A 27308-nucleotide genomic window follows, 5' to 3' on the forward strand; every position below is an offset into this window, starting at 1 on the left:
CAGCATAAGACAAGAAGAAACAGAAAATAAGATGACCTTTTATTTGATCATTGTTTTGAGTTCTGTTTCATCCTTGTTTATAATTAGTGTGATTACTCTTATTGCCTTTCAATGCAATAGAAGACATCGCATTTTAATAAATAATGTGGATGGGACCGACTATGCAGAAGTGAGCGGATCTCTTTTCTTTAATCATCAGTATCGGACGGCACAAAAGCACTTCGTGCTAGTTGGACAAGAAGGCAACAATGAATCTGTAATAGGTTTGGGCAGCAATGGAAATACCCTCGTCTTTTCCGACAATGTAACGACAAATGCACAAATGGTAAGTGAGATTTATATATTACTAATTGTTTAAAGTACTGACCAAATTACTTAAACGTTGTTCCTTGTAATAATGGATTATACGGTTTAGAAAGTTTTTTTTTTTCAATATAAAAAACTTTCTTTCTTTCTTTCTTTCTTTCTTTCTTTCTTTCTTTCTTTCTTTCTTTCTTTCTTTCTTTCTAATTCCATCATTGCATTTTCTACAGTGATATTACTCCTTGTGGTAGGAGAAGGTGGTCATATTGCCTAAAAATTGTGCTCCCTTACAACCATCACCTATAGAATTAAGATACTTTGTATTGATCAGAAATATTTAAATAAACGATTATCATTACCAAAACAATTATTTCTGTAGCGCATTTTCATATAGCGTAAAGTGCTTTACAAAATGTTAAGGAAAAACGTGCAAATAAAAAGAAAAATAATTTAGAAGTAAATAAGCACATGAATTTAACAAAATAAATACTGAACGATAATGCATATGAATAACTCCAGAAAAATCAAGTAACAGAGTTCTTAATAATGGGTTAAATTTTTAAATTCATTGTAATAATTATAATGATAATTACAAATGTTATGGTTAGATGGACAGAGTACAGAACAATAAAAATCTCAGCCTGCGAGATGCTTCATGATAATGCTAATAATATAAATAATCTTACTTTTCTTGATTTGTATTCTGGAGAAAATATAACTGCAAAGGGTTCCAAGGCCAAATGACTGCCAGCCTCCTCTGAACATTCAGGAATGTGTTTAAGTTATTCTTTATTGTTTTAATGCTTCGCTCTAAAGTCAATGCAGTTGCTCTTGTCAACAGTTTGAGTTTACACGTTCGTTCCATCCTAACTGGCAGCTGTAGAGTACTTTGAGCAGGTGGTAGATGTTCAAGTATCTAAGACTCTGACTGTGAATATAGGGGATATGCACTTAGAAATACTTTATACAGTATATGGGGTATTTTGAAATCAACTCTAAAGGGCAAAAATAACCAATGTAATGATTTTAAGACCAATAAGATATGTTCAGATTTTATTTTACTGGTTAATGATCTTGCTGCTAAGCAAAAACCGATTTATACCTTTTTAGGTAGTCCTCATAATGTATTACAGTAGGTTAAAAATAAAAGTGTGAATTAGTGTTTCAGCCTCTTGTGATGTGATAAAAGGTCCAACTTTTACAATGTTCTTTAAAAGAAATAAAATGCAGTATAGTTAATATGTAACATGAAGTTTTGGTGTTTGTCCATAATAACACATAAATACTTCTGGCTTTATGTGTAGTGGCAAAAGATCAAGTTTATTTTTTAAAATGTATTCATTTATTCTGAATGCCAGTAATTGGATCAGAGCTTTAGAGTCAATTAGTGCTATCAATTTGTAAAGCTGTATGTCATCTGCTAAGCTGTGGTAGTACACTTTGTCAACAGCCAAAAAAAAAAAAAAAATTAAAGAACTACATAAGAACATTTATGTTAGACACAATGCCCAAGTCTGGGTGATTGGTTAGTCTGGAACCCCTGTAGATTTGGTTTTTCCCTGTTCACTCTGACTATCTGACTTTATCATCAGACTGTCAATAAGAAGCTAAAAAAAAAACTAAAAAAAAACGTGAAATTAAATGGCTGTAGTTTTTATAACAATCTTTTGTATGTAAGTGTGCATTGTTTATTTATGTTATGTATACTATTTTTTGATAATTATTCTATTCTAAATTTAATGTTTTTCTTTTCAGTAATTTCTTGTTTAATGTTGTAAAGTATTTTGAGCTAAGTCCTTTGTTTAAAAATGTAATAAATGTTGTTATTCTTGCTGATGTTTTGAGATAATCTGGCCTAACGGAAGCATGTAGAGTAATAAGAGTATGCACAGAATAAATCTTTTGAAGTACATCATATAGAATATAAAATATCATGGAACCTGACCTACAATCACTACTAAAAAACAATTGTCTGCCCCTTATATTGGATTGAAATGATTTTAAGACACTGCCTGGGAGACCCACACATTACCTAATGTAATTTCTGTGAAGAACACTGTGACATTTGATGTAAAATGCTAAGCTTAAATGGAAGAGAACAAGAACATATATTTTGTCAGTGCCAGCATTAACTTGCAAATCATTACGTGTTTAAACCAATGGAGTGCCTATACTATGATATCCATCCATCCACCCATTATCCAACCCGCTATATCCTAACACAGGATCATGAGGTCTGCTAGAGCCAATCCCAGCCAGCACAGGGCGCAAGGCTGGAACAAATCCCCAGGAAGGGCACCAGCCCACCGCAAGGCACACACATACACACACCAAGCACACACTAGGAACAATTTAGGATCGCCAATGCACCTAAATTGCATGTCTTTGGAAGGAAGCCGGGGCACCTGGAGGAAACCCACGCAGACACAGGGAGAACATGCAAACTCCACACAGGGAGGACCCAGGAAACAAACCCAGGTCTCCTTACTGTGAGGCAGCAGCGCTACCACTGCACCGCCTTGCCGCCCATACTATGATATGCTTAAGTTTAATAAATGCTGCAAAAGCCTCACATTTTTCAAGTTTTCAGGAGGCATAAACACTGACTGAGTTGGGAAAGGTCAAAACAATGCTCTTGGATTTCACCATTATGACTTATAAGTTTATAAAAAAATATATTTTTATTTCTATTGCTTCAGTTGAATCATATGGGTAAAAAATCACTTTGTATTGTTAAAGAGGTTCATAGGATGAATACTGTCAAATGTGCAGTACAGAGTACAGCGAAATCCTTAGATCTTCTAATCAACATGCAAAATGTCAACACTTTTGGGTGCCATTATCATTGAGTATTATACTTTATCTCTTAACTTGTCTGTCTAATTAAAACAAATTGTGCTAAAATAATTTTTTGTCTGCTTTATCATTCTATTTAGTTTCTTTACTATGATCATGTTCTACTCATGTTTATGACACAAATATAGTTTTTATTTAACACCACTTTTGTCATCAGAATCTCATACATGACACAAATTAGTAGAAGCTTCCAAAAAGACTTAGAAGAATGATGAAGACCTTCACTGGACAGCCCAAAAGAGGCTTACTCAGTCCTCCTTACTCCCAACTACAACAGTAGACTTGAACTTAGATGGGCCCAAAGCAGGGAAAATGTATTTAATAGTTCAAAATACACATAACATTTCAAAAATGCCCTAGAAGAGGAACAAACCAAGCAACACTCCATGTTGAGACCAAATGGCAACAATAATTCTGTTCTAAATTTAAAAAAATGTACAAACTACGAAATAATAATAATAATATAATAATAATAATAATAATAATAATAATAATAATAATAATAATAATAATAATAATAATAATAATAATAAACCTCAAAAGAGTAAAAAGGAGCTGTCAAAATGCAATTTAAGATAAACAAATCTCTATGCAATACCTCAGGAGTAACATAAAAATAGGAGAAAAAAAATAACAAATTAAAATAAAAACATAAACTAGACAAGAATGCAGACTGTTGCAAAACATCACTGCTGTCATTGGTCCTTTCTGTACACCACCACCAACAACAACAACATTTATTTATATAGCATATTTTTATACAAAAAGTAGCTCAAAGTGCTTTACATAATGAAGAATAGAAAAATAAAAGACACAATAAGAAAATAAAATAAGTCAACATTAATTAAAATAGAATAAGAGTAAGGTCCAATGGCCAGGGAGGACAGAAAAAACAAAACAAAAAAACTCCAGACGGCTGGAGAAAGAAATAAAATCTGTAGGGATTCCAGACCATGAGACCGCCCAGTCCCCTCCTTGCATTCTACCTAACATAAATGAAACAGTCCTCTCTGTATTTAGGGTTCTCACAGAAGGACTGGATGATGATGGTCACGTAGACTTCTGGCTTTTAATCCATCCATCATTGTTGGAGCATCATGATGCTTTGAGAAGGTGGTGGTGGCGCAGGCCGGAAAAAAGAAACAGAAGAGAGAGTAGGGGTCAGTACAGATTTTAGAGCCACCATGAATAGTTATCATGATGAATTGATCATACAGAGTATCAGGATTAAGTTAAAGTGAAGTTATCAGAAGGCCATGTTAAAGTAATGTGTTTTCAGCAGTGTTTTAAATTGCTCCACCGTATCAGCCTGGCGAATTCCTACTGGCAGGCTATTCCAGATTTTAGGTGCATAGCAGCAGAAGGCCGTCCGCCTCACCACTTCTTTTAAGTTTTGTTCTTGGAATTCGAAGGAGACACTCATTTGAGGATCTAAGGTTACGATTTGGAATATAAAGTGTCAGACATTCCGATATATAAGATGGGGCGAGATTATTTAAGGCTTTATAAACCATAAGCAGAATTTTAAAGTCAATCCTGAATGACACAGGTAACCAATGTAGTGACATCAGAACTGGACAGATGTCCTCAGATTTTCTTTTCCTAGTTAGGATTCTAGCAGCTCCATTCTGCACTAGTTGTAAACGATTTATGTCTTTTTTGGGTAGTCCTGAGAGGAGTGCATTACAGTAATCTAGTCGACTAAAAACAAACGCGTGAACTAATTTCTCAGCATCTTTGACTGATATAAGAGGTCTAACTTTAGCTATGTTTCTTAAGTGAAAAAATGCTGTCCTAGTGATCTGATTAATATGCGATTTAAAATTCCGATTGCAGTCAACAATTACCCCACCCCTTCAATTCAAAATTGAGGAACTCATTTTATTATTTTGATTAATAATCTTGTGATTAAATTAATATCACATTTTGTGAAAGTGGATTAACTATATTGTGTTTAATGATCACAAACATAAAAGATAATAATAATTTTTCAGGTATATATTGATGAATACTACCTAACCACATCCAATTAATATCCTTATGTGCATGCAGTTAACTAACTTAATGGATTTTGAGAATAGTTTTCTAACACCTATTTATGATTTATAAAAAAAAAAAAATGTGTCAGTAGAATTCTGAAACAGAGTCACAGTTTCACAAACATCTGTCAAATTGTATTTCCAATTCATATATCAAGTTTCATTTAAAGTTGCACGCGTTCAGGGGTGCGTTGTCCAAAAGGACTGTAATACTAAGCTCGGTATAAATTGCATCCTAAAATTGATTGTTAATGCGCAAGTGTTTCTCAAACCCCATTGTAATTAAAGTAACACGTTAAAATACTTCCTGATTAATATACTCCCTGACTAACTTGTTAAAGTCTAAGTGTTTCTTAAAATCACTACCTCTTGTGACACACATAATACATTTAATTTATGTTATGAGTGTTCTCTGAACAATTCGAATACTATTGTTTATACTAGAAATGCTGTATTTTTTATGATTAAATTCACAGATGCATTTGTAGGATTATGCATTACACATAAATCAGGATAATTTAAACAATTTAGAGTTCAAAATACATATGGAAATATTACTTTGTTTAAAGATTTCCAGGAAATACACCCCATTTTCCTCTTAAACTTAAAGATGAACTCAAACTCATTTCTATATTAGTAATATTATATGCTATCAGTGTGAGTAAAAAGTTTGTTTATTTTCCTTAAAAGTGATGAACCAGTGCCACATGCTGATAAGGGTTAAATTTCCAAACAAAACAAACAAACAAACAAAAAAAAAACAATGATGTCCTTGCGGGACTAATCAGTTTGCCACAATTTCACCTAAAAGTCCTCAGTGACTGCAAATTACGTGCCTGAGCAGGTGTGACTTAAGCTCCAATAGGCAGATAAAAATCAATGGATATCAGCTGCAGTCAGTGAGGTTACTGGCATGAACACCCTGGTGGGATTACATGGAATTATAGATCTAGAACAGGGATGGCACACACATTAGTTAAGGTGTGCCAAAAATGCAGCAGGGTCCAAAGGCCTTCCCAAACAACAGGCTAGCAGAACTAGAACAGGGGAAATTTCACGTAATTCCATTAGAAACATTTATCCAGACAAGAAGTTTCCATGAGCATATCATTAAAAAACATAGAAGCTCTACCAGCTGCAACCCAATAATTTCACTTAAGTAATATATGACTCTTGGGGGCATGTTGTGCGGATCAGAGAAATGGACATAGAATTTAAAAGAAACTTGTTTGAGAAGGTTACTCTAGCCACACCATCTTTCCCCAAACAGAGAAATGGACACAGAATACAAAAAAGTTCGTAATGTCTCGATGCTTATGGGAAACTCACCCCTTTTATAACTTAGATTGACATATGTACGATCCCTTGAAAAAATCTTAAAGGCAACACTCATATGTTGATATGTCCATTGTTGAAACTAACTGTCACATGTGTTGATTAACCTGGGCATATCTTGATTTGGATGTCTCTGACTCTGTTTGGAAGGTATTGTGTTAGACACCAAAATGAGGGAGCTCAGACTGCAGGGTGAGCAGTTTAAGTTCTCAGGCAAACAGGTGTATTTAGTATTTTACATTACATTAATTGCTGAACTCTAAAGTGTCAATGCAAATTTCATATTTAAGGGCCAGGTGGACAAAATACTAACACAAACCTTCCAGATAAGTTGCATCTTACCTTGCCTTTCTGCAAATGTCCATCTGCACTTGGAATGATTGTAGGTTGTGCTCGATCTTGCTCCTCCTTACCTGTGGTCAAATTATCATGATGTTCTCGTCCACATGTAAATTGTCATGGTTCCTGAGTTGTAGACTGCTCTTCTTCTCTATGTATTTCTTAGCTCCCTCCACAATAGTGAACACTGGGATACAGCAGGGTTATGTACTGAGCCCTCTCCTTTACTTCCTCTTCATAAACGACTGCAAATCTAACCATGATACCAACATCAGAATAAGGTTTGCAGATAACACCACCATGATACTCCTGATCTCCAATAATGATGTATCAACTACAGGGAAGAGGTTGAGCCAGAACAACACGCAATTCCAAGAAAACAAAGGAACTGATTCTGGACTTCAGGTTGCTGAACTACAGCGGTCACCATCCCATCAGCATTAAGAGAGATAGAGGGTGCAGACAGTCCAGAGATTCAGATTCTTGAGAATCCACATCAGTGAGGATCTGTCATGAACACCAAACATGAAAGCAATGGCCACAAACAATCTATAGAGGCTTTAACTTTCTGAGGAGCCTGAAGAAAGCACACATCCCACAACCGCTGCTAGTTAACTTCTACAGATGTACCATAGAGTCTGTCATCACTTACTGCAATACAGCATGGTACTCGGGCTGCACCTCTTATTACAGCAAGACCCTGCAGTGTATCATCAAAATGGCTCAGAGAATTATTGGTGCTCAGATACCATCACTGGAAGATATCTTCACTATTCACTGCAGCAGAAAATCAAAGAACATTTAAAGAAACAACCCTTACTAGCCATAGTAATTTCACTACTCTACCCTCTGGCAGGTGCTTCAGAGCTCTCCATGCTTGCACTACCCGGCTGAAGAACAGCTTTAACTCCAGAGCAATCAGCCTATTAAATGCACAGTGATCACTTCGCCTTCTTATAACAGAAACCACCACTGATCGAACTGAACTTCTGAATCGACCACACATAGTCAGACATTTATACATAACCCATGTGGAACTCATGACCATTACATTGACTGTAATTCTCCCTGTGACTTCATTTATTATTTTTCATCTGTTTATGCTGACATATTTACCTTTACTTTTATTGTGTATATTTAGAACTGTTAATAGTAACTGTGTTTCTTATAGTTTAATGTTTACTTTAAATGTATGCTTCTTGTAGTTTAATGTCTACAATCCCTCCCTTTCAAAGATCCAAGAGGACACTGGGAAAAAGATCTCTCAATCAATATATCAGAAATGGAGTGGAAAGTAGCAATGCAGAGAATTCACTTGAGCTCCATATGCGCAAAGCATACAATTATACAACTTAAAATTATATATCGAGCACATCTGTCTCGACTAAAACTCTCCAAAATGTTTCCAGGGCATGATCCAACCTGCGAACGTTGCAACCAAGTCCCAGCCTCACTGGGTCACATGTTCTGGGCCTGCACCAAATTAACATTATTCTGGACAAAAAATTTTATTACCTTTCAGACAGCCTTGGACTCACAATCCCTCCTAACCCATTAACAGCTGTGTTTGGGGTTCTTCCAGAGGGGCTTAAAGTGGAGAAAGACAAACAAATTGTGATTGTATTTACTACACTTTTGGCACGCAGACTCATTCTGATAAACTGGAAGAACCCAAACTCTCCTCTTTTAAGTCAGTGGGAAACCGATGTGTTATACTATTTAAAATTGGAAAAATCAAATACTCAGTTAGAGGATCTGTACAGACTTTTTTCAAAACATGGCAGGATCTAATCAGTAATATTTTAAAATAAGCTCATAAAGCACAGAAAATTTATTAATTTAGGTATGTTTACAAGCCTTAAATTTCACGCCGTTTGGCTTGCTCTCTCTCTCTCAGGGGTGGGGATCGATCTGTTCTTAACTCAATTTTTCTTTTTGTAAAAACTTGATTGCTTTGTATGGATTGCAATAAAATTAATAAAAATAATAATAATAATTAAAAAGAACTGTTAATAGTAACTGTGTTTCTTATAGTTTAATGTTTACTTTAAATGTATGCTTCTTGTAGTTTAATGTCTACTCTTATATACCTTTACCTAAGGCATCTATAGGCACCCTCCAAATGATATTTCTTTGTATTAAACAGTAACAATAAAGGTATCTTACATCTGTTATGTGCAGCTTATCCTATATTCTCACACTAGTACTTTGACTCCAGAACCTAACTCTTGTCATACACCTGGGAGGGAACCTAACATGCAAGCTGCTCATTTACTTTTACATTTATTTACTTGGCAGATCATTTCATCCACAGTTATTTGCAGAAAAGGTCAACATAATCATGTAAACATATGGGGACTGTTTGGGAACAGGTGTTATAGGTCAGGTTACAAGACTGATCATCACATGTGAAGAGCTCAGCACAAATTCCAAGCCAGTTGCTTTTCCCAGGTGACAAAACCTAATAGCTAATATCAGTTAAGCAGAAATCCACTAAACAAGAGAGTTTTCAAACACAAACGCATTGAGGAAGCCAGAATTTCAAATGGATTGGGCAACTAAGTCAACCCACAGGACTTAAACATGTAATGAGCCTGGACTGAGATTTGAAACCACAGAGAGGTAGTGATCCAGAACAGAGTGGCTGAGAAGGAGCTGAACACCTTACATGTGTCTACCTATAAATAGGTGCTGACCCACTTACTACTCTCTAGGCAAGATCAAGGATATGAACTTAATATGTGCCAGTTCAGGAAGCCAAAGTAGTGATCTGTAAAGAGGAGTGACATGTGCTAGCCTTGGCTGTTTGAACACTAGACATGCGGCTGTATTTTGAATCATTTCCAGTGGCTTGGTAACCCGTGCTGGTACTCCTTCCATGAAGAGAGTTGCAGTAGTCAATGTGTGGCAAAACCAAAGCCTGGACCAGGAGTTGGGATGCATACCTTGACAGATATGGTCTCATCTCCCAAATATTATATAAAGTGAATCTGAAAAACTGAGAGACCATAGCAACATGGTCCCTAAAGGACAGATGGTCATAGATCACCACCTCCAAGTTGCATAACGACTTGGCATGTGTTACTAATAGCGATTGAAAATGAATAGAGATAAGATGCTGAAAAGACAGACAAGCTAGGACAAGAAGAAGGTCCAGGTTTGCCAGGTTGAGCTGATAGTAATGGTGTTCCTTCATCCAGGTAGCAATATTAATGAAAAGATGAGATTCTAGCTGAAGCTGTGTGATCATCTGGTGGAAATCATAGTTATTTCTGTATATTATCAGCATAACACTGATAAGAAAACCATGGGATTTGATGTCCCTTGAACTAATCTCCTGAAGAAAGATTCACTAGACTACTAGGTATTCAGGTGCTCCAATGTATAGCTCCAACACTAAGGATTGTTTAGGCCCAGAACCATGCATCGTGGAATAAACACGGTGCTTTTAGGTAGTTCTTGGTCACTCAGATAGCTTTCTTCACTTCACTATACCTGCAAGGGCTGCTCCTTGAAGTAAACACTGCAAGTACTTGGGCCAAACCTAAAAATGTGTTCTTGTCTGCAGGCTTCTACAATATTAACCATTTCTTCAAAAGCAGAGGTTAGCTAATATTATTTAGACTTTTTGTAGGAGATTGCATGCAATGTGGTACTATAAATTGTACAGTATGGTTACTTTTTAATTTGCAAGATTAAGGTATTATCTCTCCAATTGTGATGCTCGTTTTACAGTTTTTTTGTGCCACTATAAAGTACACAGTACAGTGACCCTTAAACACCTTCACATATTTGTCCCTGTCATGTTTATTGGTACATCCAGATATAGCTATCTCAAGTAACGTGTTTGATGGTATCTCAATCCTCAAGGTTTATTAAAACATCTACTACTATATATTAATGGTTATAATTTAATAAGTATAACATTTAATAATTAGGATCAACATGCAGTAACACTGAACCCTTTAAAGCTGCACACCATGATATACTAGGCAAACATTTTTAAAAATGTTCTTATACTATATGTATCCAGCAATGCAGCTGAGATATGAAATGAGATTAGCAGAACCAACTTTAGAAACCATATTGAGTGACTGCTTTAATGGTGCAGTTTACTGAATTTGGAGAAATAATGTCAAGGGATATGATTTGAACTGGATGTGTATCCCACATATCTACCATTTTCAGTAAGCACTCCATAAATAAACGAGTTCTTGTTAAACATTTCAGAGGATTTAATTAGCATTAAGCATGTGATCAAAAATCCACTAGAAAGAAATGCATGAAGCTCAAACTGAAATTGCAGACATAAAAAGAGGCTAGAGAAAGTTTCTTGTTTAGCTGTTCCCAGAAGCTGAGAACTACTATCATCAATACGTTTAAAGATTTCCTGATTAGACATATACCATGATAAATATAGAAAACGAACAAAAAGCGCACAAATAAAATCAATCTGGGGTTCACTTCAAGAAACAAAACAGTTTAAGAGCAATGTTTAGTTTTTAAATGTTGTTTTATTAGACAAACACAAGGTGTCACTGCAATCTAACTTTCTTCTTTTTGAAGAAATATTAATAGGAAGCCCTATATGCGTATTGTTCAGCAGACAAACAACATTGATGTTGTTCTTCTTATCCTATAAGTCAGTACACTATTCGGGTTGCATGTAAGTTTCAATCGAAATTACTGGAAAACAGTTTTCTGAATTCATAACGACTGTCTGTGCACAGCCGTTTAATGTAAACGCTAATAATGAACAATTCAGAACAAAGAAGACGGCCTGGCTGGAAGCGGATTGCTTTATTTTCGGCTATTCTTGCGTGGTATGGGAAAACTGCGTTCGCACACCTACGTTATTCTGTTGCAGAAGAGTCAATACCTGGGACGATTATTGGAAACGTTATAGGAGATTTGGGTTTTGATATAAAACACCTTGAAGATCGAGGTTTCCGTGTCATTTCTGGATCAAAACAGCAGCTGCTGCAGGTAAACCACAAGACCGGAATCCTATTCGTGAGTGAAATTATTGATAGAGAATTGTTATGTGAAAGGGAGAAGGCCTGTTTTATTAACATCAAGATTGTTATTGAAAATCCTTTAGAAATTCATCAAGTTGAAACTGAAATTATAGACATAAATGACAATTCACCGGCCTTTACAGAAAGGGAAAGGATACTAGAAATTTCAGAATTAACGCAAATAGGCTCTCGTTTTTCACTAGATGGGGCCTATGACCCTGATTCTGGTGTTAATTCATTAAAATTCTATCAATTGAGTCAAAACGACCATTTTTCGCTGGAAGTAAAGGAAGGCAGCAAGAAAAATAAAATGCCGGTGTTAGTGTTACAAAGCACCTTGGACAGAGAAGTGAAAACAAAACATTATTTTTTGTTAACCGCTATTGATGGAGGTAATCCTCCAAGATCTGGAAATATGAATATCACTGTGATGGTTAGTGACGTTAATGACAACGCGCCAGTTTTTGCTGAGGATCTGTACTCCGTAACATTAGAGGAAAATTGTCCTTTAGGTACGCTTGTTCTGCATTTAAATGCTTCCGATTTAGACGAGGGCAGCAACAGTGAGATCGTTTATTCCTTAAAAGACACCGTAAAAAGTAAAATTTCTGAATTGTTTAATTTAAATATTCTTACAGGAGAAATAACAGTTAAAGGTGTGATTGATTTCGAAGAAAATGAATTGTATGAGTTTGAAGTAAAAGCTACAGATAGAGGAACAGTACCTATGAGTAGCCACTGCACTGTTTTAATTAAAATCAAAGATGTCAATGATAACGCACCTCTGATAGAAATAACATCACTATCGAGTTCTGTTTTGGAGGATGTAAAACCAGGTACAGTCGTCGGACTAATCAGCATTACGGACATTGACTCTGGTATTAACTCTAAAATAACATGCACCTCATCTGAAAACCTTCCTTTTGAAGTGAAGCCTTCATTTCAGGAAAATCTGTATTCTTTATTAACAAAGACTCGACTGGATAGGGAATCAACATCTCAGTATAACATAACAATAACCGCAAAGGACTTTGGCCATCCTTCTCTATCTTCTTCTGAAACTGTTTCACTTAATGTGTTGGACGTAAATGATAACCCTCCTAGATTTCTGCAAGATTTTTATGTATTTTATATTAAGGAAAATAACACCCCCGGAACCTCGATCCTTGCAGTAAGCGCGGTTGATGTTGACGCGAATGAAAATGGACTTGTCTCATACTACCTGAGTGAAAATGAAGCAACTCAGAAGCCAGTAGTGCCCTTTCTAAGCATCAATTCCGACAACGGACAAGTGTTTAGTTTTACAGCCTTTGACTTTGAAAATGTAAAATTCTTTACATTTATTGTTATAGCCAAAGACTCTGGAGTGCCTTTACTCAGCAGCAGCGTAACAGTGACTGTTTTTATTTTGGACCAGAACGACAGTCCACCGATTATCGTTTTCCCACCTCCCACAAATGGAACTGCGATTCTGGAAGAAACAATTCCGAGAAATGTGAAGGCAGGATATTTAGTTACAAGAATAAGAGCCTACGATGCTGATGTGGGATATAACGCTTGGCTTTCTTTTTCAATAGAAGATTCTGTTGACCGGTTACTTTTCAGTGTTGGGCGCTATACCGGAGAAATTAGGACTCTCCGAGCGATAACAGATTCTGATGTCACTATTCAGAAGATGATTGTTCAGGTAAAAGACAGTGGGAGCGTTTCATTTTCAGCTTCAGCAACAGTAATTGTGACAGTAGCTGAAAATATAGAAACACATGCTTTTGCAGAAGTCAAAAGTACCAGCACACGAGAAGTGCAAGAAAACAATACCACATTTTATCTGATTGTCATTTTGAGTTCAATGTCGTCTTTATTTATAATCACTGTAATTACTGTCATCGGTTTCCGGTGTCACCGAGCACGTCAAAACTTACTCCTTGAGAAGTATTTAGGGGACACGAGCTACGTTGAAGTGAGCGGGTCTCTTTTTCACGAGTACCAAGCCGCAGGAAAACGTTTGGTGATTCTTGGACCAGAAGTGAATAGAGATTCCTTTATTGATGTGGGGAGTAATGGAAACACACTCTTCATTCCCGACAGTGGAACTGCAGTCCAGCATGTGGTAAGTTATTCTTATTTTAATCAATTTCTTGTGATTTCTCTTTTAGCAACAAGTACTACTAGCTCTACCATGTCTTCCTTTGCGGTAAAGAGCACAGCAGTTATTATCAAACAATCATATTTTATAATGACACCAAGATAATTGATAGCTATGATTCCAAAGTGCACTTTGCTAAATCGTGTGGTTCCTCGCAAAATCATTTCATGCTGTGTAGGGTTCTTTGAATATTAAAGTGGTTCACTGAGCTTTAAAATAGTTCCTAGTACATGAAAAAAATCTGAACTTAGTCTTTGTTATAATGAGCCGCAAAAGTCATTTTAAAATAGCGAACCCACGGCCATTTCACAAGTCTGTTTTCATGTAATCATAGATATTTGTCGAACCTGTTTTGGAGCTAATTTAATAAATCTTCTTTCTGGGACCTATGTGGATAGGTCTTTAGGAAACCTAAATGTTTCTTATACCATGGATATGAAGAACCAGTTTGGCACTTTTATGTTTAATAGTACAGTGGTAGTGACTTTTTCCAATTCCAATTGTATCATATTTTTTTTAGCTTAAGAAATAGGCTAGTACATATACTTTCCGAACGTGATATCTAGAAATTATGAAGAAGAATTTTTACTTTTTTGTATTGGAGAATTAACACATTTTTTGTTTCGTTAGTTTTTAGATCTCTTTATTGTTATATCGATTTTTCTTTAATTTTAAAAAGGCACAGGAACAAACTTTATTCAATAAGACTTTGATAGATTGTTTGACCTCTTTTGTTTTTGTCATTCTAACCTGAATTGAAATGTTACTGTTGTCACACTAGGCAGGTTAAACACTTTTGTAGTGGCAACGTAAGTTTTAGGAAATATAAATTAAAGCTAATGTTATATCTTAAAGGTAAATATTTTTAAAATTCTATTTAATTTATTATAAGATTACAGAACACAACTGAGAAAAAGTGAAAAAAGGTGAATTTTGTCTTTTTTATAAATATGACATTTTTTTGGCACATTATTTGTATGAAAATGTGCTATATAAATAAATGTTGTTGATAATAAAATCAGTTGATTGGGAAATGTTTTCTTTACATTATGGTACTAAAATTACAGTATGTACAACTGTCCTCTAAAAGGTATTCAACCCAAATATATAAACTTTACATTTCTTTGTTAATTATCAATAATTGTTTAGTCTCAGTCGTCCTTGAAATTTGTATCCATCAGTGGAGAAAACAAAGAGAGTGACAAATAATATCAGAGGCAACTGCCATGAATCAGCCAGATATGCTCTGCATTGCATGTTCATTACAAGAGGCTTTGATAGATGATTTGCATTAGTTGTGTTAAGCTTTAAAACTGTGTTATAGTTACTTCTGTCTCCAACCTGAACATAACATGTCCTGGAAAGTATAAACTGAACTTAGTGTACATTTATGAAATTTCAGAGTATCCAAACATGCAAAAATGTTAAAATATGTTCATGTCCAACTCAGAGTTTGCAGGCCTGAAGTTTTAAATACAGGGATTCAATGGTCAACAACAACATTTATTTATATAGCACATTTTCATACAAACAGTAGCTCAAAGTGCTTTACATATTAAAGAATAGAAAAATGAAAGACATAATTATAAAACAAAATAAATCAACATTAACATCGAATAAGAGTAAGGTTCAATGGCCAGGGGGGACAGAAAAAAAAACTCCAGACGGCTGGAGAAAAAATAAAATCTGTAGGGATTCCAGACCATGATACCGCCCAGTCCCCTCTGGGCATTCTACCTAACATAAATGAAACAGTCCTATTTGGATTTAGGGTTCTCACGGAAGGACTTGATTATGATGATCACGTAGACTTCTGCCTTTTAATCCATCCATCATTGTTGGAGCATCATGATGCTTTGAGAAGGTGGAGGTGGCGCAGGCCACCACCACAAAGAAACCGGAAAAAGAAACAGAAAAGAGAGTAGGGGTCAGTACCGATTTTAGAACCACCATGAATAGTTATTATGATGAATTGAACATACAGAGTATCAGGATTAAGTTAAATTACGATTAAAATGAAGTTATAAAAAGGCCATGTTAAAGTAATGTGTTTTCAGCAGTGTTTTAAAGTGCTCTACTGTATCAGCCTGGCGAATTCCTATTGGCAGGCTATTCCAGATTTTAGGTGCATAACAGCAGAAGGCCGTCTCACCACTTCTTTTAAGTTTTGTTCTTGGAATTCTAAGGAGACACTCATTTGAGGATCTGAGGTTACGATTTGGAATATAAGGTGTCAGACATTCCGATATTTAAGATGGGGCGAGATTATTTAAGGCTTTATAAACCATAAGCAGAATTTTAAAGTCAATTCTGAATGACACAGGTAACCAGTGTAGTGACGCTAAGACTGGTGTGATGTGTTCTGATTTTCTTTTCCTAGTTAGTATTCTAGCAGCTGCATTCTGCACTCGTTGCAAACGATTTATATCTTTTTTGGGTAGTCCAGAGAGGAGTGCATTACAGTAATCTAGTCGACTGAAAACAAACGCGTGAACTAATTTCTCAGCATCTTTCAGTGATATAAGAGGTCTAACTTTACTTATGTTTCTTAAGTGAAAAAATGCTGTCCTAGTGGTCTGATTAATATGTGATTTAAAATTCAGATTACAGTCAACAATCACCCCTAAGCTTTTTACCTCCGTCTTGACTTTTAATCCTAATGTATCCAGTTTATTTCTAATAGCCTCATTGTATCCATTATTGCTGATCATTAAAATTTCAGTTTTCTCTTTATTTAACTTGAGAAAATTACTATTCATCCATTCTGAGATACTAGTCAGATTCAATGGTCAGAATGCTATCAAAGATGACTCTTAACTGGTGTATGAAGTGCTAAAAAAGTCAAAGTAGGGTTTTTGTTTTTCAGTTGGAGTTTCTAAGAAGATACTAAGATTTGTTAATGTTCAAGTGTTAGAATTTACAACTAATAGAGTTAGGAAGAGCAGCGTGTCTAGGAATTACTGTTGTGAAGTGATCTTCATGTATGAACATGTAAATGGGATATGTCAACAAGAAAGGGAATTACTTCTCAGGTTAGAAAAAAATAATGAATATCTTTTGACAATGCATTTAAACTGAAGGAAAATCTCAGGGTAGATCCTGGAGAAAGATGGGTGTACCACAAAAGACAATTCATTACATGCATCCACAAAAATACAAACAAATACAGAATATAATTGAAAAAAAGAAACACTTTTAGCATGTTCATCATAGTATAGGCAAAGGATAAGTAAAATAGTTGAAATTTAGCATTATGTGTTAGAAGAAGTTCCTTCAATCAACAAACAAAAATTGTCATAAAGTTGTGGCAAGGTTAAAATTTAGATAAAACCAATTGAATATCAGTATATTGTAAAGTGGTGAATTGAAGTGTTGCAGGATTTTAGATTGAAATGATGTGTTATTGAATTTTACATGTAAAGGACAATTCAGAATTGGATATAAAGAAAAATGGGATATTACATGATTATTATATAACATGCATCATTTATGCATCATGAAGAAATAAAGTCTTCTCCTGCTTTGATTATTTACAGTGATGAAGATTACATTTTTACAATGTGTTACGAATTGGAAACTTCTGTAATTTATAATCATCTCCTATTAAGTACTTGTCTATTCTGAAAACCACCAGATATCAAAAATAAAAATTAATTATAATAATGAATTAATTCCAATACAAGAAAAAAAATAACATTTTCTTCTGTAGTACTTGTATCTTTCTTCCATGAACGTTATTAATTGAGCCTATCTGCTTTAAATAAACTTTGAAGAATGTTTCTTACTTACGAAATTACATAGAAGCAGTTTAGTATAGGGGAAGATATAATATTGTCAAAGCTACATCAGTAGAATTGGTGTCACTAGGGGATGCAGGGGTGCGGACCACATCATCATAGGATTTGACACCCAAATAACTGTATATAAAATTTCTGTGCAGTGTTTTGTGCTGATATCATCAAGGGTGAAAAAGCCCCACCAACCCATGCTTGGTAAACATCCAGGTGTCCATGCGCTGCCCTGTTTAAAGTCTAATCAACTCTGTGTTAAGGAGCTCTGTTTATGAAGTCATCCAGGGGCCTTTGGGGGTCTTAATCTGGCCTTGGTTACCACACTGGTGGACATACCAACTCTAGTGACACCACTGATCACTGAAATGAAATTTTGGAAATTCTCATACAATTAAGACATCAGAACAGTGATACAAATATCACCATCATCATCCTCCTCCATCAACAGTCCACAAACTACTCTTTCAACAAATCCACATGTAGACATCTTTAGATTGCTGAGGCCATTGAAGTCAATATATCAAGCTTATGCATGTCACAATTTGCTTTTAACTAATATTAATCAATCTGGCATTCATAGACTTAATTGAAACAGAGTTAGAGTTAAAAAGGGTGGCAGGATATAACAGTTTATTGGTTATATATTTCAGTCTGGAAAAGTAGAGCAATTCCAGATTTCCGAGTTAGTCACCGATGATTTTAGAAGTGCTGTACATCACTTTATTAATCGCAAAAGCTTAGTATGATGGAGAAACACAAAACACATGTACAGCGTGTAGTTCAAGGAAAAATGGTCATTGCTTCTTTTTTAGATTTACATTTCTCTCTCTATTTTTCAAAAGGAACATGATAACATATGTGTAGGTATCTCATATTAGAGAGTCAGAAGTGATGGTGCCCAGTAGCCTGAAGTTCTCCACTATATCTGTCACCTTGCCATTGATCTGTAAAATTAATTTAGATTTTTTCGGTTTGTCTTTTGTTAGCATTTTAAAATTAAGGCATTATTTTACAACTGTTTGCCCTATAGTCAGACTGGTATGGATCCAAGTCGATGTCAGATAGAAATTTTCTTTCACTGTAAAAGTAGACAGGTCTCCAGACACTGAAGCAGAATTACTGCGCTAAATCGAGAGGTTAAAAATATTTAATAAAATGGAAGGAAGCTAACTAGTGTGGGTTTAAAGACACATTAATTTAAATCAAAGTTTAAAATACAAAGACATTTCTTAATATATGACACAATGTTGCAGTACATCCTTTAAACTGCAATGGGCTTTATAGGTTTTCCTATTTTTTATGTATTTAAAAGAATTAGGGCTGCAGCCTATACTAGATTTACACCTTAACACTTACAACCAGATACTGTATCTGGCAAAGATTTGAAATGTGTGCGACAATAATGAATATGTGTCCTCATGTACTCACCAACGTATTCATTTAATTTTGTAAAGAAATAAAATTAAGCCATTTGGAAATTATTCTAATTATTAATATAAAATATTTTGTCATGACTGTTGAAAATGCAGGCAATATATGAGATATGTATTTAATAACTGTGATGGAACCTGCAAATAGAGGAAATTAATATCTTCAAGTAAACAGAATGGCAGAAGGCAAAAAATGAGCTGCAACCTGAAGAACAACACAAACACAGAAACACAAAATAGAAACCTTTGGCACATTTCCTATATTCAGCTGATATTGTGAAGGAGAAATCAAGGTGGACTTATTTATTTAGGCAACTGGCAACATTTTTATGTTCATTTTATACATTTTTGTTTCTCTTGGCATTGGAAAACGCTATGACTCATATGTTGCATATTGGTCAGACAGGTAAGCATGAATGTCAATATACACAGCATGTGTGAGAATATTATTGTGATTTACTGATAGATAGATAGATAGATAGATAGATAGATAGATAGATAGATAGATAGATAGATAGATAGATAGATAGATAGATAGATAGATAGATAGATCTACTTATAAAAAAACAATATTAATTAAAGAGTAATAAAAGCACAGTGCAAGTTAAAAAAATGCAAGGTGGAGAGTGTCAGGCGGGTATAACAGTCTATAATCTTGTGTAGTGTTAACGTTTACCCCTTGGGGGGAACTGAAGAGTCGCATTGTGTGGGGTCTCCTCAGTCTGTCAGTGGAGCAGGACGGTGACAGCAGTCTGTCACTGAAGCTGCCCCTCTGTCTGGTGATGATCCTGTTCAGTGGATGCAGTGGATTCTCCATGATTGACAGGAGCCTGCTCAGCGCCCATTGCTCTGTCACGGATGTCAAACTGTCCAGCTCCATGCCTACAATAGAGCCTGCCTTCCTCACCAGTTTGTCCAGGTGTGAGGTGTCCTTTTTCTTTTTGCTTCCTTCCCCAGCACACCACCGCGTAGAAGAGGGCGCTCCCCACAACCGTCTGAATGAACATCTGCAGCATCTTATTACAGATGTTGAAGGACGCCCGCCTTCTAAGGAAGTTTAGTTGGCTCTGTCCTCACTTGTACAGAGCATCAGTTACAGTTATCAGTAATCAGTTACTGTTTCTTCTTTATATGGCAAGTCAGATAAATACATTTTAGTAGTTAAAGATATAAGTGATTATCATGCAAACTGTGCACTTTTTCGGAAGGTTAAAAATGTCAGATGTGCTGCAATTCACAGCATAATTGGCTGATTATTATTCTTACTACTTGCACGTTTTCAAAAACCTGATCTACTGATTGACAGCACACTCTAGCTTACTGTATGGTGTAGGGTTGGCCCTGATAATTTTACTGTCCCATAATCTCAGCTCTACTGAAAATCTTAAGCTTTTTACAAAATATTTAGAAAAGAGCTTAGTTTGTCTTATGTACAATAGGCATGCATTCCCTTGTGATTAAAGTTTTAATCAGAAAAGAGATGGAAGATGAACACTGAATTTAAAGAAGAGTCATCAACAATAAAAATCAACATAAATAACAAGTCTCCCTGATCCTGCACAAACTGTTCTGTAACAGAAGTCTCTATGGAAGCAAACTCTTTAATACAAATTCATCCTTAGGTGAAACACAGAGCAGCTGCAACTAGGACCGGAATAGTGTTGCTAACCATGAGCCACCCAGCTCCAGAATGCACACACAGCCATCTGCTATACTTTAGCGCTGTAGTATATTCTGTATTTTTACATTAAGCAGCTTTGATAAATAACTTGCTTAAAGCATTATACCATAATAAGAATGAAAAAACAAAAAGTAATTGATGAAAATTTTAAATCAAGCACAACTATGTAAAATAATGTCAGATTTCAAAGCATGTACAAATGGGAATAACAAGAATACTATGAAATTAGCAAGCACATCCAACTTCCGACAGATCCTGATTGACTGACTTTGGGAGACACTTCACTTCAAGGCAGATACTCAGAATCAAATGGTAATTATTAAAATGTACTTATATGTGTCATATCCATCAGTATATATTAAATGATTTCATTTAAAGCAGGCCCCTGCTTCTGGTTTCCAGTTGTCTTTCTAGGAACAGGTCTGACCTCCTTTTAATGGCAATAATACCTTGAAGGTTAGATCTGATCATATATGTCTTATAAACAGAAAATTATAAAGGTTCCAAACATATTTTTTGTCAGGAAGAGCAATATTCCTTTTAAATAATTTTTGAATCAAACACAAGGTGTCACTGTATTCCAACTTTCCTGTGTTGTCATTTCAGAGCAAGTAATTAATTTGAAGCCCTGCCTACGTTTTGTGTTTGCTTGCCAGATCACAAGTACTGCTGGGTTTTCTTTGTTTATTTTCGTTAGACGACAGGACAATCTTACGTGTTTTATGTAATCTTTTTTAAACCAAATTTACTGGATGATAGATTTCTGTCTTCATGTCGATCTACTGTATGTGATACAGGCCAACAATGAACTGCTCACAACAAAGAAGACTGCATGGCTACAAGAGGATTGTCCTTTTTTCAGTTTTTCTTGCGTGCTATTGGAAAAATGCTTTCGCACTCGTACGATACTCTGTTCAAGAGGAATCGGCATCAGGGACTATCATCGGAAACATTATAAAGGATTTGGGTCTCGACATTAAAAATATTGAAGGGCGAGGTTACCGTGTGATTCCTGGGACAAAACAACAGCTGCTGCAGGTAAATCACAAAACCGGAATGCTATTTGTGAATGAAATCATTGACAGAGAAGTGCTATGTGACAAGGATAAGGCCTGTTTCATTAGCATGAAGATCGTTGTAGAAAATCCGCTAGAAATACAGCAAGCAGAAATTGAAATTTTAGATGTAAATGATAACTCACCAGCCTTCCAAAATAAGAAAAAAAGCCTGGAAATATTAGAATCAACGCAAATAGGATCTCGTTTCCCACTAGAGGTGGCCTATGACCCAGATTCTGGAGTTAATTCGTTAAAATTTTATCAGCTGAGTCAAAACGATCATTTTGTTCTAGAGGTAAAAGAAGGTATGAAGAAAAATAAGATTCCAGCGTTAATATTACATAAGGCATTAGACAGAGAAGTCAAGGCAAAACACGAATTTATCTTAACAGCGTTGGATGGCGGTAACCCTCCAAGATCTGGGCATATGAATATTACAGTCATAGTTAGTGACGTTAATGACAATGCGCCGGCTTTTCTTGAAGAAACGTACTCTGTGACATTAGAGGAAAACATTCCTTTAGGTACACTTGTTCTAAATTTAAATGCATCGGATTTAGACGAGGGCATCAATGGTGAGATTATTTACTCTTTTGAAGATACAGTAAAAACTAAAGCCTACGAACTATTTCACCTGGATTTTTATACGGGAGAAATAACAGTTAAAGGCGTCATAGATTTTGAAGAGAATGAACTGTACGAGATTGAAGTAAAAGCTACAGACAGAGGACAAGTACCAATGAGTAGTCATTGCACTGTTGTAATTAAGATAAAGGATATGAATGATAACGCACCTCTGATAGAAATAACATCCTTAACGAGTTCCGTTTCAGAAGATGTAAAGCCAGGTACAGTAGTCGGGCTAATCAGCATTACGGATCTGGATTCAGGGTTTAATTCCAAAATAGCATGTTCCTTACCTGTTAAAATTCCTTTTGAATTGAAGCCGTCGTTTCAGGACAATCTTTATTCTTTAACAACAAAATCACGACTGGATCGGGAGTCTACATCCCAGTATAACATAACAATAACTGCAAAAGATTTTGGCTATCCTCCTTTATCATCTTATGAAACTGTTCTAGTTAACATATTGGATGTGAACGACAATCATCCAAGATTTTTGGAAGACCCTTATGTTTTCTACATAGAGGAAAATAACAGTCCTGGAGGCTCAATCCTTACAGTGAGTGCGGTGGATGAGGACGCAAATGAGAATGCTGTTGTTTCGTATTTTTTGAAGGAAAATGAAGCCAACGAAAGGACCGTAGTTCCCTTTTTGAACATTAACTCGGAAAATGGACAAGTGTTTAGTTTTACAACCTTTGACTTTGAAAACTTAAAAAGCTTTAAATTTATTGTTATAGCCAAAGACTCTGGTATGCCTTCTCTCAGCAGCAACGTAACTGTTACCGTTTTCATTTTGGATCAAAATGACAATCCACCAGTATTCGTGTTCCCTTTATCCACGAACGGGACTTCAACAGTAGAAGAAACTGTTTCAAGAAATGTAAAATTTGGTCATTTGATTACTAGAATCAGGGCCTATGATGCTGATGTTGGGTATAACGCTTGGCTTTCTTTTTCTCAGGAGGAGGCTACTGATCGATCTCTTTTCAGTGTGGGGCGCTATACAGGAGAAGTAAGGACACAGAGAGCAATGGTTGATTCTGATGTCACTGCTCATAAGTTGGTCATTCTGGCGAAAGACAGCGGTAGAGTTTCACTTTCAACTTCTGCAACAGTAATCGTGATAGTAGCTGAAAATGTGGAAGCTCACGCTTTTTCTGAAATTAAAAGTACCAACGTAGGAGAAGTAGAAGAAAACAAAATGACATTTTATCTGATTATCATTTTGAGTTCAGTGTCATCTTTATTTATTATCACTGTAATAACTCTCATTGCCTTCCAGTGTCACAAAGCACATCAACATTTTATAAGTGAAAAGTATATAGGTGACACAAGCTATGTAGAAGTCAGCGGATCTCTTTTTCACAGTCAACAATACCAGACTGGAGAAAAACGATTTTTATATGTTGGACCAGACATGGACAGAAATTCTGTGATGGATATGGGGAATAATGGAAATACTCTCGTCATGTCTGACAGTGGAATTAAAATTCAGCCAGTGGTGAGTTACTGTCATTTTCTTCTTTGAGTTGTGTGTTACCAACTGTGGTAAATGTTCTTCTTCCAGTTTCTATATATTCATGTTTTTGTTTTAATAAGAAAAATAATAATGCTCTAAAATATTTTAGGAATTACACACTAAAGCAATTTTCTTCCTAAATATCATGTCATATCTCATCATTTTCTAACCATGTCAATCCAAAACAATGCACAGTTTCAAGAGTTTAGGAAGTGATGCAGGAACAAACTCTGGACATGGTGCCAGTCCATTGCAGGGTGAACACACACACACACACACAATAGAGCTAGCGATGTTAATTCATCTAAACTGCATGTCTTTGGACAATGGGAGGAAACTGGAGCACCGGAAGTAAACCCATGCAAAGAACAGGAAAACATGCAAACTTCACACAAGGAGGACCTGACAGGCAAACCCTGGCCTCTTTACTGTGAGGCAACAGCACTATCACTGCACCACCATGACACCCTTCTTCTTTAATGTTACACGATTATATCTAAAAAGATCTGTGCAGGTTGAAAATACAATGGCTGGATGTATGTTTTAGGGTGAACTTATTGAAATACTTTAAATATAAAATATTTATGAAAATATGATTTATAAAAACACTTGTTTTGCTCCTTTATCAAAAGGTTCAGTTGCCGAGATGTGCACAATCTGAACTTGTCATAGAAGGAAACGGTTTGATTAAAATATTATTACAAAGACCACATAAATGAAATGCACCGCTTCCATAAAGTATTGAAGGTGGGGTCTGTTTATGGTTATACAAGAAAGTTGTAAAATTTTAGAACACACTACACTTTACGAGATCAGTGCCTATAGGGTGGTCAATATTAGAAAGAACTTGAATCAAAATGTGGAGCAACCTTAAAATATGATAATGTTTTGATTGTTTAAATGTATTTAAAAAATATTGTCTTTATGTTGTGTTGCTAAGCATGGCAGCACAGATGATGTTTAGGTTTCATTTAAAGATGGGTTAATTTTCAAACCAGGTGACTGGTGTTAAAATGAATCCATGGCACACAAGACATGAGAGTACTATGTTAGTAGTAAGTAAGCTAAACTTGTTTGAGTATGGCCAGTACTTGGAAGACAGGCCAGAAAACTTGGGTTGCTGCTTGAAGAGGTGGTGGTGAGACCATCAGGTGGCACATACCCTATGGACTGTGTGTGGATCTCAATACCCCAGTGCAGTGATGGTGACATTGAACTAATAAAATTGGTGCTGCTCTTTGGATGAGAAATAAACCTGAGGTCCTGCCTCTCTGTGGCAATAAAAGATACTGTACCTTGGCAACTTTGAAAAGAGTAGAATGTTTTCCTGATGTCCTGGCTAAACTGCCTATCACATTTTTGCCCATTCTGTGCCATCTAAGTATGCCCTGTCTCTAATGGACTTTCTCTGTCACCACTTTACTAACTAATTCCTAATGTGTGGTGAGTGTTTCTGCTGTTGCATCATCCAGGTGGATGCTCCACATTGGTGGTCATTGAATAGAATAGAATTTATTTTTGTATTGCCCAAAAATCACACAAGGAGTGCCGTAATGGGCTTTAACAGGTCCTGCCTCTTGACAGCCCCCCAGCCTTGGCTCTCTAAGAAGACAAGGAAAAACTCCCAAAAAAAACCCAGTAGGGAAAAAAATGGAAGAAACCTCAGGAATGGCAGCTCATAGAGAGACCCCTTTCGAGGTAGGTTGGACGTGCAAAGGGTGTCAAAAAGAAGGGGGTCAATACAATACAATACAATACACAGAACAAATCCTCAATACAGTATACAAATAAAAATTGAAGTGACTCCCACTGTTTATGTATAGCACTTTGAGTAGCTGGAAAAGTGCTATATATATGGAATTACGTATTTATTAGGAGTAGTATTATAGTTCAACACATTACTGGAGATTTCTATAAAATATGTCATTGAATTATTAATTGTACAAGGCTAGATCTTTAACCTACAAAATTGTTTTTGCTAGTGAATTTATTTTTCGTTTTAATAACATGGTTCAGAGCTTACATGCAAAGGCCTTTTAAAAACTAAAGAGCAATAAGATACTCTGTCAGCATGCCAGAACTCTTCACTATGGAATAAGAAATTGAATTCCCTGTGCTTTGTACCAGTCTTGAAGTTGTACAGAATCACTGACATGTACACAGGAGAAAGCAAGCAAAGGCCAGTAAGTTCATTGAACCATGCTTGATTTTATAGATCTCATTCATATCGCAAAATACATACCTGATTAGTTACAGTCATAGAGCCTGAGAGTAATTTGATGCATTCATGTACTTCAGGGCTAACGAAAAAATGCAATCAGAACACATGAAAGACTATTTGTTAGTAATGCAGAAGGTCTTTAAACTTGATGTGATAGTCTAACTCACAGGATTCCACAGCAGAAAAGAGAAATGAAAAATTGAGATATTTCAAAATTTGCAGGTAGTCTTTATGATTTGCATCTCTTCATTTGTGATAGAACAATGAATAGTTGTGACTGGCAAGTCTTCACATTGTGTAATGAATCTTTGTTTTCTTGCTCAAAGAATCCGTTTTGAAGTACTGTTGTATATATTTTATGCTGCATTACTTTTTTTGTTTGTCATTAAATGAAATGAGCAGACTTCTTTTATTCTCTCTTTATTTTCATGTAATGTCCTAGAAGGCTCTTAAAAATTCTCAAAACTTCATGAAACCTGTTTGTAGGTTATTGGTGTCTGCTACCATTAGCCTATTACAGTGACATCACTGATATTTTTTTTCTAGTTAGTCATGTTTACAATGCAATAAAAATGGTCATTATCACATTTAAGATTGTATTTTTTTAAGAATATTGGTGCTGCTATACTGTATTCCTTTTAGATTCTGTTTTCATTATTAGTTCAAGAAGTTAATATGTTACCATTTTTAATCAGTTTGTCTTAAGAGCACCATCATGTTGTACATCATCTTCATTGTTGCAGCCATATTGTTGTTAGTGGTGCTATCAAGTTATTTCTAGTCATTTCATTTACTGACAATGAAACATGTAATGTTATCTCTTTGCAAATATAAAAGTTAATGGCAAAGTTTAAACAGTATCAAAACCTTGTTTTCCCACAACGAAAGAATGACTTTATAGTATTTATTTAGGCATAAGAATATAGACCAGTTTAGAACTTCTTG

At 35.6% G+C, this 27308-nt stretch overlaps 1 protein-coding gene across 4 annotated transcripts in view; it reads left to right on the plus strand.

Moving 5' to 3' along the window:
* Positions 1 to 27308, plus strand: part of LOC120542147 (protocadherin alpha-C2-like) — a 503189-nt gene that overhangs the window by 19432 nt on the left and 456449 nt on the right. Inside the window, exon 2 of one of the 4 annotated variants that reach the window (XM_039774336.1) lies at positions 23585 to 24124. The exons of 2 other annotated variants lie outside the window; for them this stretch is intronic. In XM_039774336.1, coding sequence (XP_039630270.1) covers positions 23585 to 24124 — 540 coding nt within the window. Of the gene's footprint in view, positions 1 to 11558; positions 14001 to 23584; positions 24125 to 27308 lie in introns of those variants that run through there. One more of the 4 variants, XM_039774345.1, reaches the window with a different exon arrangement.

Source organism: Polypterus senegalus, chromosome 13 (genome assembly GCF_016835505.1).
Source record: "Polypterus senegalus isolate Bchr_013 chromosome 13, ASM1683550v1, whole genome shotgun sequence".
Classification (NCBI taxonomy): domain Eukaryota; kingdom Metazoa; phylum Chordata; class Cladistia; order Polypteriformes; family Polypteridae; genus Polypterus; species Polypterus senegalus.